This window comes from Trichoplusia ni, chromosome 3, assembly GCF_003590095.1.
Source record: "Trichoplusia ni isolate ovarian cell line Hi5 chromosome 3, tn1, whole genome shotgun sequence".
Classification (NCBI taxonomy): domain Eukaryota; kingdom Metazoa; phylum Arthropoda; class Insecta; order Lepidoptera; family Noctuidae; genus Trichoplusia; species Trichoplusia ni.
In genome coordinates, this window is record NC_039480.1 from 17152441 (window position 1) to 17167110 (window position 14670).

Sequence of the window (14670 nt, forward strand, 5' to 3'; positions counted from 1 at the left end):
AAGACGTATTTGCACAAAAGGAGTACTAGTAAAAAAGTCTGAACTAAAATAAGAATTTTCGAAGTTAATAACAACTTTGCTTAATGCAAAATGTCTTTATAGCGTTTCTTGTCAGCCGGTATTGTAATTTCGTTGGGCTAGGCGTGCGCTAGGATTTTACACTTCAAAATCAGGAAAATTTCTTCAGCGGTAAAAATTTAATCAGCGCGCGTACAACGTAAAACTTTTTATTATAAGTACTGCGCTAGCTACTTTACAGTGTATTGTTATTTTTAGTTTAGGATTTTTCAGACTAAATCAATGCAATAAGGTTGTTAACGCTTTATTCAATATGTCAGGTTTGTTAATACGCTTTCTATTTCAGGGTTATGTACCCAAAGGGTAAAAACGGCACCTTATTACTAAGGCACAACTGTCTGTCTCATTGAGGATATGCAACGGTTGGCACGGTCATAACTTTGATTGGTGACCAATTTAATTCATAAAATTTTTATGTAGGTATTTTATTTGTACGGGATCCTCAGTGTCCCCGACACGTACTTATGTTTTGGATTCGACTCAAAATAGCATCGCCTTTAATCCGAGTGATGCAGTTAGCCAACTCAGACATTAACGCGATTACGAATTTAGCTCCTCTTTGCTACAGTAGTACTGTCGCTAAGAACTAATTACAAATGTCCGATAATGCAATTTGATATGGCAAGAGCTACCGATTTGGACGCGGCGGCTTGTGTCGGCTTGTAGCAAATGCTATAGTGCACTTACATAGGAGTAATGTCTGTTCCCTTATTCAGATAGCCCGGTGGATGTCAATCCGACCGGAAAGAAATCAACCAATGACCTACATTTTTACGCACCTTCCGGAACATGGAAGGTGTTATAATTATTCTTAAAACGCACACAACATTTGAAGTCTTAACGTGCCTGGGAATCGAATTTGAGACTTTTGACTTGATTGACCTGCGGTCTTAGCTTATAAACTGGTAGTCACAGCCTCAATTTTTTTTAGTTTAAGGAATACACTGACTTATTTTGATCAGTTGATACAAAGAATTCTAATGGAAATTTTCGTCTATTTAAGAAACTATCCAATCGACTTCAAAATTCGCTACGATTGAACATTCAACACTATGTCTACTAACTAAAAGAAAAATATATGAAATGGACATTACCTAAATCTTCGCCAAACTGGTTATTCCTTTACAAATACCAACCAGCTTTGAAGTGGGGATGTCGAAAATGATGACACTCGTAAATACAGTACTGGCACATTTACTAAACTCCCAAAAAAGGGCTGTACTTGTTGCGAAAGCGAGACAACACTACGCGCACGTAGAGCGCCGTCTCCTTCCCACAATAGTCTCAACCCTGGTTTAAAATAGAAAGGGTACGGGAATTTTCACATCTTAAGTAACATTGCCCTTGAAAGGTACCTGAGAATGTGATGTTATCTTCACAAATATTATGTTTTTCATTTCGTTAAAGGGTACCGATGCTCGACGGATCTTTTTCCCCAATAAACCAATGTTTGTTTGCCCTGTGGGTATTTTCCACTGACTTCTAAAGAGGTTTTGTATTTTTTGCGATCTCCGAAACTCGAAACTGCGTATAAGAGCTACGACGCGCGGTTTCGAATATTAATAAAAGCGATTGAAGCTGTAAGGACTGTAATCTTTGTGTTTCAAAGAGGTTTCAAAAGATACTAAAGACACCTAGACTTAGGACAAGCATTCGTGGATCAAACAAATGCTTGTCCTACATGGGCAACAAAATGGGCTTAACTGACTGCTCGTATTGCAAGTAACACACGTTGATTTTCGATCAGCTCGACAGACAGACTGACAGCGTTACGTCAGATAATGTATATAGGTATCAATTTAGTGGGCACAAACATTACAATTAGTATATAGAATTTGAGAGTGTTAAAGATTCTAGCTACAAGTTGTGTCGTAGGTAATGGGTACGTTGTGTCATACCTGCCACATATTGCTTAGGACATCACAATATAAGTAGGCCAATTACACTATTTCGATATTCCAGCAAAGCAATGAGCTGAAAATACCTTCCTTTTTTATTTTTTATCAAATTAACTATCGTGGGAATAATTCAATATAAATGATGCAACGGTTAATCTCGCATATTACTTTTTCTCAATCTGCAAATGTATCTTGAAAATATTGACTGAAACTAAAACGTTAATGCAAGGTATAAAGAACTATTATTAAATGGTTCTTTACTCAAAGTGGCAGGGTAAGATTGCATCCGATAGCTTCGTAACAGTTTATCATGGCAAACATGTTTTAGACATGTTCATTATCTTAAAGTTGTTTGCGACACCATCAGGGCCCCGATTCTATTTTGCGAGTTTTACAATGGCCGATGAATGAATGGCAATTGGATTCTATTCCTATTCCGTTAAGCATTTTGCCAACACAATAATTGGAAATCCGTTGTGTAGGCCGTGAGTGTTCCGCCTTGTATTGAATTTCTAATTATTGTGTGGAAAAAGTGTTAATCAGAATACGAATAGTGTCATTTTAATCCTATTTCCATTCTTTCATCGGCCATTGTATAAAGCAGAATCGGGACCCAGCGTGGACGGATTATTTTTCAATATGGCTACAGTTCATGGGCCAGTTAAAACAGAGTGTGGGTGTAGGTAGATATGCATCCTTGACTAATGCCCATAAATAACATATCAAGGGATGTCTCGTTTGTTTGCGGTTTCGGTTGGTTACCCGGCTAGGTATTGGATTTGAAGGAGTTAAATGCATCAACGCCTCCTCTACATATATGTGCTATTTATAGTTTCTATTCTCTATTAGTAAACTTAATAGTTACCAACACACATACCAATAGAAATATATATCGTGTCATCATCGTAATCTTAGCTGGAAATACGTCAAATGCTGAACAAAGGTCTCCCTCAAAAATCTTTATTAAAGTATTTTATGTCGTATGCAAAATAGTGTTATTTTTTGTAAATCCGTTTGAAATATTGTGGAGATATTGTCGGGGTAACATTAATTTACATAATTCCCATGAATCAAATGGTTTTTTTCCCTTTCGAATACGTAATTATCTTTTTGTTTATTTGCAGTTGGTGTTAGGCGCAATGCCATTGGCTGTGGCAGCTATCAATCGTGAACCGAGTCTACTGCCAGGATTGCGTCTGCGCTTCGTGGCCGCTGACATCGGTCGCTCCCGACCACATCTGCCTATGGACAAGGATAGCCTCTCTTTACGGTAAGCCTATTTGTTAAGCTTTAATATCCAAACTCAATACTTTAACTACTTCTCTGTCCTGCGAATAGGAATTATATAAATGTTCACATATGACTTACGGGACAAGAAAATGGAAGCGAAAAGCTCATTGCAATAACTCCGTTAGTCATCACCAGTAAAAAATATTCCGTTTCAAATAAAAGTTAATGGAAAGTTGGGATTTGTAGAATAGTTGTATTTAATAAGGCTTTTTTGTCTAATAGTTGATATCCACGCAGTCAAAATGTAAAAACGATTTTGTTCAATGAAAAGAAAATGGTAATCAGTATAAGAATTTGTTTCCCGAATATGACATGTTATACTACACTTAGCATATACTTATTTCATACTCCCGTGTTTTATATAAATAGCAATCTCTCGAGAAAGTAAACGAAATAATAATCAACTATTGCAGTAAACATTAACATCTAAAATAAAAAAATAAAAATACAACCTAAATATAGGTTTCAACATACATTTAAATGCGAAGATATCTGAACAGTTTGTTTCCGCGGGTAAAACAGGTGCACCTTTATAATTACATGTTTATTTATATAATTATAATGGCAATGGAATGAATACAACAATTACAAATAAAATTATACAAGATCGAAGAACAAGGATAATATTGCACAGCTATTCTCATTAATTCTATTTTTATAGAAATCGATACTTTGACACGACAAGTTCTTTTATGGTAAGCCCTGATCTAGTACCCACTTGTCATACTCCCTCCACTACCTACTTGTTATACTCCTTCAATTCTTAAATAAGCTGCTTAAGGTTCACTTCAGCGATAAGAATTGAAGGTTGAAGCAAGATTTACCTTCTTTTTTTTTTGTTTAGGCGGTGGAATCCTCATGGACACCCACTCCCTCGGGGGAGGAAATGGGTAGTGTCAGACTTTTACTGACTAAACCTGAACCGCCGTGCTACGTCATCCGCGTTTTTGTGTCGGTGTATGGCAATGCGTTGCAATTCTTCATACACCGACCGCGGGCTTCCACCGGCCAGTAATGTGGGCCGGTAGGCACTTTCTTGTGTTGTGTGGAGGCCGACGTGTAAAGAGCGTCGGCCTCCTCGCCTCATATTGGGACCGCATCCATAGCACCGAATGTGGCCCCCCGCCATGGGTAGAAGCAAGATTTACCTAGTAAAAATCATAATGGCTGATTTTATTTTTAGAATATCTAAAAATGTAAAATATCTTTTTAAATCTATATCTATATACTTATAATAAATCTGTAGAGAGGTCAATTCTGTACATAAAATATATTTAAAAAATAACTATCAAGGGGTGGTTAGGGATCGCTACTGATGCCAAAAATGCAATCAGTAAAATTTTTGTCTGTCTGTCTGTCTGTCTGTCTGTCTGTCTGTCTGTATATTCGTTATAGAAACAAAAACTACTCGACGGATTTTAACGAAATTTGGCACAATTATTCTTCATACTCTTGGGCAGGTTATAGTATACTTTTCATTACGCTACGACCAATAGGAGCAGAGCAGTGAAGGGAAATATTGGGAAAACGGGGTAAGTTACTCCATTTTTTAAGCTTCCGTCACGTGTGCAGGCTTATAGGTTAAAGCTACATAGAAATCATGTATGACGGAAATATTCTCCCTAAAATTATATAAAAAATATTCCTCGACAGCATATGTCTAACTTTTATGGTTGACTCACAATAACACGTGAAACTCCCGATAGCTTAGCAATTCGGAGATTTCTGATTGTATTTGTCTACTCTAACGTTTACAACACTATCACTCATCCCCAATTAAAAAAGTTAACATTATTAACTATTCAATAAAAAAAGAATCATGTAAATCGGTGTAGAAACACCAAAGTTATACATGAAATAATAAGAAATCGCGCGTGAATACAGAGTCATGCTATAAGGATTATTTTTGTGTATCGGTTGCCGCGCTCGACGCGCGTCGTGGCGGGAGGTATAAAAAGGCGGGGGGTCCGCGTCATACAATATTTGGCTGTTGATGCGAATAGACGTTCAGACTGTTCGACCTTATTGACAATCAATAATTGTTATTTGCAAACCGTGCTTATCAGCACGACTTTTAGTCTTTGAATAGTTTATTTTTAGAATTGTTTTGTTGTTAGTTTATATAATAGGTATTAGATTAATAGTATTAGTAGTAGGTACACCTATTAGTTATTTTGGTAGTGTTTAATTGTATTAATAGTTTATTTTCGTAATTGGTAGTGTTTAATTATATTAATAGTTTATTTTCGTAATTTTTATATTATTTATTTTGGTAGTGTTTAATTGTATTAATAGTTTATTTTCGTAATTTGGTAGTGTTTAATTAAATTAATAGTTTATTTTCGTAATTGGTAGTGTTTAATTAAATTAATAGTTTATTTTCGTAATTGGTAGTGTTTAATTATATTAATAGTTTATTTTCGTTATTATTATATTAGTTATTTTGGTAGTGTTTAATTGTATTAATAGTTTATTTTCGTAATTGGTAGTGTTTTATTATATTAATAGTTTATTTTCGTAATTATTACATAATAACTATATATAATTGTAAGTGTAAGGTAGCTTCAGTTACCGTCGATTAAAAATACACAATGCCACCTAAAAAACGACCATCTTTATCTCGAAATTCGAGAGATGCTAAAAGGATGAGAAATGCGCGTTCTCAAGAATCGGCAGAGGAAAGAGCACATCGGTTAAACTCTATGAGAGTTAGTGCCTCAACCTCTCGAGCCAATGAAAGCTCTCCAGAGAGAGAGATGCGATTAGCAGCTGACAGAGCGAGACGAGCTACATCACGGGCGTCTCAAAGCTCTTCTCAACGAGAGCTGAGGCTTACCATTGACCGAGAACAACATGTGTTATCCCGAGATGCTGAAACTGCGTCACAACGAGAATTGCGTCTCACTGCTGACCGCGAACGGCATACATTGTCTCGCGAGTCAGAAACCTACACTGAGAGGGAATTGCGTCTCACAGCTGACCGCGAACGTCATATATTGTCTCGCGAGTCAGAAACCTTCACTGACAGAGAATTGCGTCTCACAGCTGACCGCGAACGTCATATATTGTCTCGCGAGTCAGAAACCTACACTGAGAGGGAATTGCGTCTCACAGCTGACCGCGAACGTCATATATTGTCTCGCGAGTCAGAAACCTACACTGAGAGGGAATTGCGTCTCACAGCTGACCGCGAACGTCATATATTGTCTCGCGAGTCAGAAACCTACACTGAGAGGGAATTGCGTCTCACAGCTGACCGCGAACGTCATATATTGTCTCGCGAGTCAGAAACCTACACTGAGAGGGAATTGCGTCTCACAGCTGACCGCGAACGTCATATTTTATCTCGAGAATCTGAAACTTTAACTCAATATGAAGACCGTTTGACAAATGATAGGGTGCACCATAATGTTATTCGATCTCTCGAAGACGCACATGAGCATGAACAACGACTAGAGTCGGTACGCGAATATTATAATTCTTTGAGACAAGAACGATCAGTAAGTTTGTCTAATGAAAGATTAAGAATCGAAAATATTCGGTCTCTTGAAACGGACGAACAGCGAGAGGCCCGTCTTACTGCAGACAGATTTCGACATAGCCTTAATAACTTAGATGTACACATAGAAGATCAATCTAGAAATTCGGTGGCTTGGTCCGACAAATATAAAAGTGGGTTTGCTTATAACCTCACAATTGATTATGGATCATCTTCTGTAATAGGCGATATGAACGTGGTATGTCGTTTTTGTAATGCTTCAAAGTGGAGTAAGGAGTCAGCTGGTTTCTGTTGTTCTACAGGTAAAATAAATTTGCCTTCATTCGAAGACCCACCGGAACCTTTGAAATCACTACTTTTAGGGGAACATATACAATCTAAACAGTTTTTAGATAATATTCGCACTTATAATAGTGCATTTCAAATGACATCCTTTGGCGCTCAACAAATCTCAGAAGGTCATTTCATGCCTACTTTTAAGATACAAGGTCAGGTTTACCATTTGATAGGATCCCTTTTGCCTGAAAACCAACCTTAGTTTCTTCAAATATATTTTGTATCCGACTACAACGAACAGTCGAATATAAGAAATCAATATTTCCCGAATTTAAATACTGAACTCATATCACAACTTCAGAACATGTTGCATCAGGTTAATTCGTATGTATGCAGTTTTAAATCGGCATTAGAAGCTCTTCCTCGAGATGATGATAACAATTATAAAATTGTTATAAATGCCGATAGGCGTCCAACTCAGGAACACCCTGGGCGTTATAATGCTCCATCCACGAATGAAGTTGCTGTGGTATTGGTCGACCAGGAATGTGATAGGCGTGATATCGTTATCCGTTCCAGAGATAATCGTTTGCAACGTATTTATGAAACCCACAGGGCTTACGACAGTTTGCAATATCCTTTGATATACTGTCGAGGGGAAGATGGTTATAATTTTGCTTTATACCAAACTGATCCGCGTACAGGCGCACCTAATTATAATAAAAAGATTTCATGCCTTCAATTTTACTGTTACCACTTGCAAGTAAGACGGAATAGGTTTGTATACTTTCAACGTTTTCGTGGCTTATTCAATCAGTTTATTGTAGACATGTACGCAAAAATTGAAACCGAAAGATTAGTTTATATACGATCTAATCAAAGGCAGCTGCGCGTTGAAGAATACGTGCACCTTCGCGACGCCATGCAGCAAGATAACGATACGGTGAATATGGGTCGTTTAGTTATTTTGCCCTCTTCTTTTACTGGTGGTCCACGATACATGCACGAACGTACTCAAGATGCTTTTTGTTACGTAAGAAAATATGGACGTCCCGACTTATTTATTACTGTAACTACCAATCCTAAGTGGGATGAAATTACTCGGGAGCTTCTTGAGGGTCAAGCACCGCATGACCGCCATGATATCATAGCAAGAGTTTTTCATTTAAAATTAAAATCAATGATAGATCTACTTACCAAAGATAAAATTTTTGGAGAAGTATTGTGTTATATGTATAGTATTGAATGGCAAAAACGCGGCTTACCTCACGCACATATCCTGCTTTGGTTAAAAGATAAGGTTCGACCTAATGATGTAGACAGTTTAATCAGTGCTGAAATTCCAAGTCCGATTGCAGATCCCGTGTTATACGACATTGTTAAAACTCATATGATACATGGTCCATGTGGTTCGTTTAACGGGAATTCTCCTTGCATGCAAGACGGTCGTTGCACTAAAAGATATCCAAAAGCCTTAGTGGGTGGCACTGTAACAGGACATGATGGATACCCATTATATCGTCGCCGTTCAAGAGATAATGATGGTTTTACTGTTGAAAAGCGAGTGTCTGGACAACAAGTTACTTTAGATAATAGGTGGGTCGTTCCGTATTCTCCTGTGTTGTCCAAAGCTAAATTTGCTTTGAGAAATGAACATGATGAAGTTACAAGATTTCAGTCAGGCAGATATATAAGTTCTTCAGAAGCTGTGTGGCGGATCTTAAGTTTCAACATTCACGAAAGATATCCACCTGTGACTCATCTGAATGTTCATCTTGAAGGCGGCCAACGTATATATTTCAACGCCGAAAATGTCACAGAACGGTTAGAGAACCCTAGACAAACAAGTTTATTAGCATTCTTTCGACTTTGCCAAACTGATGATTTTGCAAAATCTCTTTTGTATGAGGAAGTTCCATCGTATTATACCTACGATAAGCAACGGGGTGTCTTTAATCGAAGACGCCGTGGCAGGCCTGTAGATGGCGAGTCAGGTATTTTTAAAGAACATGTTCTTGGTAGAGTGTACACCGTTCATCCTAACAACGCTGAGTGTTTCTATTTGCGATTATTATTACATACCGTGCGAGGACCAACCTCATTTATAGATTTGAGAAAAGTAGACGATGTTGTTTATCCCACTTATCAAGCAGCTTGCCAAGCGCGTCATTTGCTTGAAAATGATCAGCATTGGGATGACGCTTTAGCAGAATCCTGTGTTAGTGATAATCCACGACGGTTACGCCATTTATTTGTAACATTACTCACATTTTGTAATTTGTCAGATGCTGTAACATTATGGGAAAAATATAAAGAAAAATTTTCAGAAGACTTTCTTAGAAATATACCTAACAATGATGAAGGCACAACTAATGATAATTTCCGTGATCTTACCATAAATCAGTGCTTATTAGCTCTTCAGGATGACTTAACAGCAGTAGGCGGTAAATCACTCTGTGAATATGGTTTGCCAACACCAACCTCAGTCGGAGAGGTAACTAATAGGGAATATTCCGCAGAGATTGGTTACAATTTAACGGAACTGCTGACAACATTAGAAAACGGTGTCCCAATGATGACTGCAGAACAACGTTCAGTTTATGACCGCGTGTGCAATAGTGTTCAAAATAATTTGGGAACAATATGGTTTTTAGATGCACCTGGAGGAACTGGAAAAACCTTTTTGACTAAATTAATATTGGCTTATGTTCGAAATCAGCGTAAAATTGCTCTTGCCGTAGCTTCATCAGGGATAGCTGCAACATTGCTACCAGGAGGTGAAACTGCTCACAGTATGTTTAAAATACCAATTGATTTAGATCGCACGGAAAATCCAACCTGTAGTATTTCAAGAAATAGCGACAAAGCTAAGGTATTACGCGAGTGTAGTTTAATCATATGGGATGAATGTACGATGGCCCATCGAAAAGGAGTAGAAGCGGTAGACAGAACTTTAAGGGATATAAGACAAAATGATCGACCAATGGGCGGTATCACGGTTTTATTTTGTGGTGATTTCCGACAAACCTTACTGGTAATACCACGGGGAACCCGAGCTGATGAGGTTAGGGCTTGCCTGAAAAGCTCTTATTTATGGCGAGATATACAATCGGTGCATTTGACTATAAATATGCGAGTGAGAACTGGAGATAACCCGGATGATAGTCAATTTTCTGACACATTATTAAAGATTGGTGAAGGTACCTATCCACAACTACACCAAGGAAAACTTATACTGACGCCTGAATTATGTTGTATGGTGCAATCTCAACCACATCTTATATCGTCGGTTTACGGTGACGTAACAAATATATTAAATAGGGACAATTCTTGGCTATGCGAAAGATCTATTTTAACTCCTCGCAATGACCAGGCATCTGAGATCAATAACAAAATACTGTCGAATATACAGGGGGAAAGCAAAGTTTATAGATCAATAAATAGAATGGTCGATGAACAAGAAGCCACTAATTACCCGATAGAATTTTTAAATTCTTTAAATATGCCCGGACTTCCCTCTCATGAAATTTGTTTAAAAATTGGGATACCGATTATTATGCTCCGAAATTTAAAACCACCACAACTTTGCAATGGAACTCGACTAAAAGTAACCCAGTTGCAACAAAATATAATCGAGGCTCAAATTTTAACAGGTTGCGGTGCAGGCGAAACCGTCTTTATTCCCAGAATACCCTTAATACCAAATAATTTTCCATTCCAATTTAAAAGGACGCAATTCCCAGTATCGGTGTGTTATGCAATGACAATTAACAAGGCTCAAGGGCAGACTTTTCGTGTTGCTGGAGTAGATCTCAGTGTCAGTTGTTTCTCACATGGTCAGTTGTATGTTGCTCTTTCCCGTGTTAGCAGTTCTAAAAGTCTTTATGTTCACGTGCCGGACGGGTCAACTTTCAATATAGTTTACCCGGAAGCTTTGCACTAAAGTATTTTCGTTTTATAGGTACCTTTACCTTACCTTTATAAGGCAGTGGTACTTATATTGCCACCAGAATTTGAACCTTAACACATTATTATAAAGTTTAAAAGCTATAAATATTTTTAAGTTCTGTGTCTTATAAAGGGTTAAGCCTTATGTGAACGTGATCTAAACAATATTACCAATATAAATAATAATAATAAATATTACCAATACATTAACTTAATACACAAGGAGTTACACGCTGACGGAGTCGCGGACACAGCTATCTATACTTTTCTGCCGGAAGTCACTATTCCACGCGGACGAAGTCGCGGGCACAAGCTAGTCTTTACTTAACAATTTTAATGTAGAATCTGTTGAAGTTTAATGTAAACCTTAGTAAACGTAATAAATCCCTGTTTATCCAATTTCTTAGTTTGTTTTCTGTCCATACCTTATCAGAATCTTTGTTTTCTGGATATTATTTAAATATATTTCAGTTACAGTATTAGATACGGTTTTTAAAACTTGTTGTATTCGTTCGAAATTACTTCTGTTTTCCAAAATGCTCTCGAAATTAGAGCCGGTTGCGGTAACAATTGACACCCGACGAGGCTAGAGGAAAATGTCTCCCGTATACTCCATTAAAACCAAATATGAGACCATCACACTTTTTTTATTTTATACTACATGTTTTCTATTTTGAGAATTGTTCATCCACAAATAATTTCTTTTGTTAAACAGGGTGATGACACAAATGCGTGACTTGGGCGTGGTGGCGTTCTTCGGTCCCGACGGCACCTGTCACACGGAGGCAAAACTTGCTGCAGCTTGGAACCTACCGCTTATATCACACGTAAGTATCTAATTAACATTCTATTTTACTTTTTTTGTGGAAAAAACGTACCTATAATAACCTTGAGTAATATACATACAGGTGCGTACCACAAACAGTGGATGGCAAAAGCAATAGACCGGACAGAGTGGAAGAATCTAAGGGAGGCCTTTGCCCGGCAGTGGGAAAGTAAAGGCTGAAAAAAAACCTGCCAACTCGTTTATTTTGTATACGTGTTTGAATAAAACTATTAACGATTATTCTACAGAGAGTGATCAATGCTTAACCCTTCCCTATGAGAAAAGATAGGCTGGTATTATTATAAAGAATTGTAAGCTCTTTATATAGTGTTACTAAGTCCTGTCTTGAATATCATCTCAAAAGTAATTATTACTTGTAGATGAACAGCAAATGTTCAGGTATTTGTAAGTCCAATAAAAATCTTAGAAACTACTCCACATTCATAACATAATTTATTTTACTACGTTTACCTTCGTGTGAAAAACCTATATAGACGTACAATATATTACGTACTAAATCGTGTACCTAAATGAATGTTTTTTCTTATCTTCTTAAGACCTATTCAAACATAGACTGAACACGTTTACACACTAGATCTAATACCTCCACGCAATTAGTAACCTACAAAAAATACAATAACAGAAATCTTGAACATTCCTAGTCGCTATATTTTTATAATAACTATCGTGAGACTGATTTATTATTAAATGATGTAACGGTTTACTCACGCGTACTTATCGGGGGTGCCTCGACTGCGTTCGACTTGCGATCCCGCCGCGTCAGCTCATGACTAAGGACTCCGGTTGGGTCCGAAACTAGTCGGGCACCCCCGAGAAATACACGTAAGTAAACCGTTACATCATTCAACAGTCCTAGTCACTATATCAGTTCAAGTTAGTCATATTAAATCGATACGTAATTTGCGCTGCGAATGATACTTTGTGCTGTAATCATACGTCAGTGGATACTGAATAGACTTAGACCGATGCAACAGCCGTACACAGATGAACGTTTGGTTCTCTGTTTCTGTTTGTATAGAGATTCAAAGTGAAATCTATATAGGCTGATCGACTGGTAGACTTGTATTTGGGCTGTAAAATGAAGTACACTTATATTGAGCACTGGATTTCTAAGTACTACATTGATCTGTGTTTAACCACAAAATAAAGACAGTTACTTCTGCAGATAATTGTATGATTATTAACAGATTCACGTTAAATGATAAATTGACAAAATTTTTATCCATGGAAACGTTAAGTATCCGTCAGTTTTGAGTATCAAAGAGCTTAGTACCCTTTTTCATAAATAATAAGTAGTCTAAATATAGTGAGATATTGTTGTACTATATCTCTTTTCGTCGCCGAGGTCAGAGAACTATCAAAAAGTTCTGAAGTAGATATCATTTATTTGGCTTTGATACAACAGAAGCTTTACAAAGCCCAATTTATTCAGTAAAAGATCTTTTATAAGATATTTTTACCCAGATACAATATATTGTGAAGCCATAGGGGAAAGTATTGTAATAGTATTTTTATCTGCGAGCGTAATAATGGTATGGCAATAGATGGATGTTAAATATAAATAATATTGTTTTAACTTTGGCCAATGACGGCACTATTAGAGTAATTGCCGGCAAATGAAAAAAAAATAACATAGCAACTATTTTGACGGTTGCTATGGTTACAGTTTTCAAGTCGAATTCGCACACGTTCCTTGGAAGAGCGAGGAATAAACAAAGATCGTAACCATAGCAACTGTCAAAACGATGGTGATTATATTTTGACGTTTAAATGTACGGTATTTTGTCCCTCTTTACGTAGCCTGTTGAATGGATTACTGGTTTCTATTTATAAAAATAAGGAGGAAAAGTTACCTGCAAGGATCTAAGGATAGATCCTATTACTGGGTAAATCTTGCTTCTTGTATATACTTTCTATATAATTTTCTTTTTGAAATTTATTTTCGTACGAATTAAATTAAAACATATTAAAACAGTCGCTGGAATCTACACCTGCAACTATGTGCATAATAATTGAATCTTTGAAACCCTAGTTCACATAAATACTTAGACCTTTGTTTAGTCCTAGCTACCGCATTAGGTTAAGTAACCTGTAATGGTAGATTAGTGTGATTATTAAATAAATAAATAAATAAATAAATAAATAAATAAAAATTAAATCCAAGGGAAATAGAAAATAATTTATGGGCAGTTGATAATTGGTCTTCATATACATCTGAAAATTTTGCTGTTATTATCTTATTTTACCATTGTAGCCGTAAAGCTATATTGGCTAACAAAATATCTTTATAGATTAGGTATCAAACACAATTCAACATCATAGTATCTTCTCTATAATAATAACACAGATGAAGTCGCGGGTAACAGTTAGTTATTTGTAAAACTGAGGGAAATTCCTGTCATTATCCTTTCCGGGTTTGTTCATCAGGTATTTTAATAAAGACAACCTGCTTGGCCTCGTTCCTCAGCCAGCGAACTTTGAACAGCAAGCTTCATTGTTTTATTATTATCTTGTTATAGCTAAGTATCTAGTTTATCAAGAAAGTTGACACTTTCTATATCCGCTTTGCGTAGAACTTATTTTAGTCGGGATATCCGTTTATAAACTTTATAGAAACATGAATAATAATACGGTTATTCATTTTGGTATGATGAGTTAGTTATTAAATTTACCTGACTAAGGGGGAACTAGAGAAAAATAAACTCATAATTCGAATCTGTACTTTGGACAACCTGCTTTATAGTAAAAATCCAACAAAAGTCTAATAAAGATAATTATCGAAAAAGGCTTATAACATCCTTCAAAAGGTATTACACTTATCTCACAAAGATTTA

General features: G+C 36.7%; 1 protein-coding gene across 5 annotated transcripts in view; it reads left to right on the forward strand.

Moving 5' to 3' along the window:
* The window catches only part of LOC113492203 (guanylate cyclase 32E-like), a 122230-nt gene that overhangs the window by 44530 nt on the left and 63030 nt on the right, over nt 1-14670 (forward strand). For 4 of the 5 annotated variants that reach the window (XM_026869561.1, XM_026869563.1, XM_026869564.1 and 1 more), the window contains 2 exons: nt 3101-3246; nt 11705-11816. In XM_026869561.1, coding sequence (XP_026725362.1) covers nt 3101-3246; nt 11705-11816 — 258 coding nt within the window. Of the gene's footprint in view, nt 1-3100; nt 3247-11704; nt 11817-13174; nt 13723-14670 lie in introns of those variants that run through there. The other variant, XM_026869565.1, reaches the window with a different exon arrangement.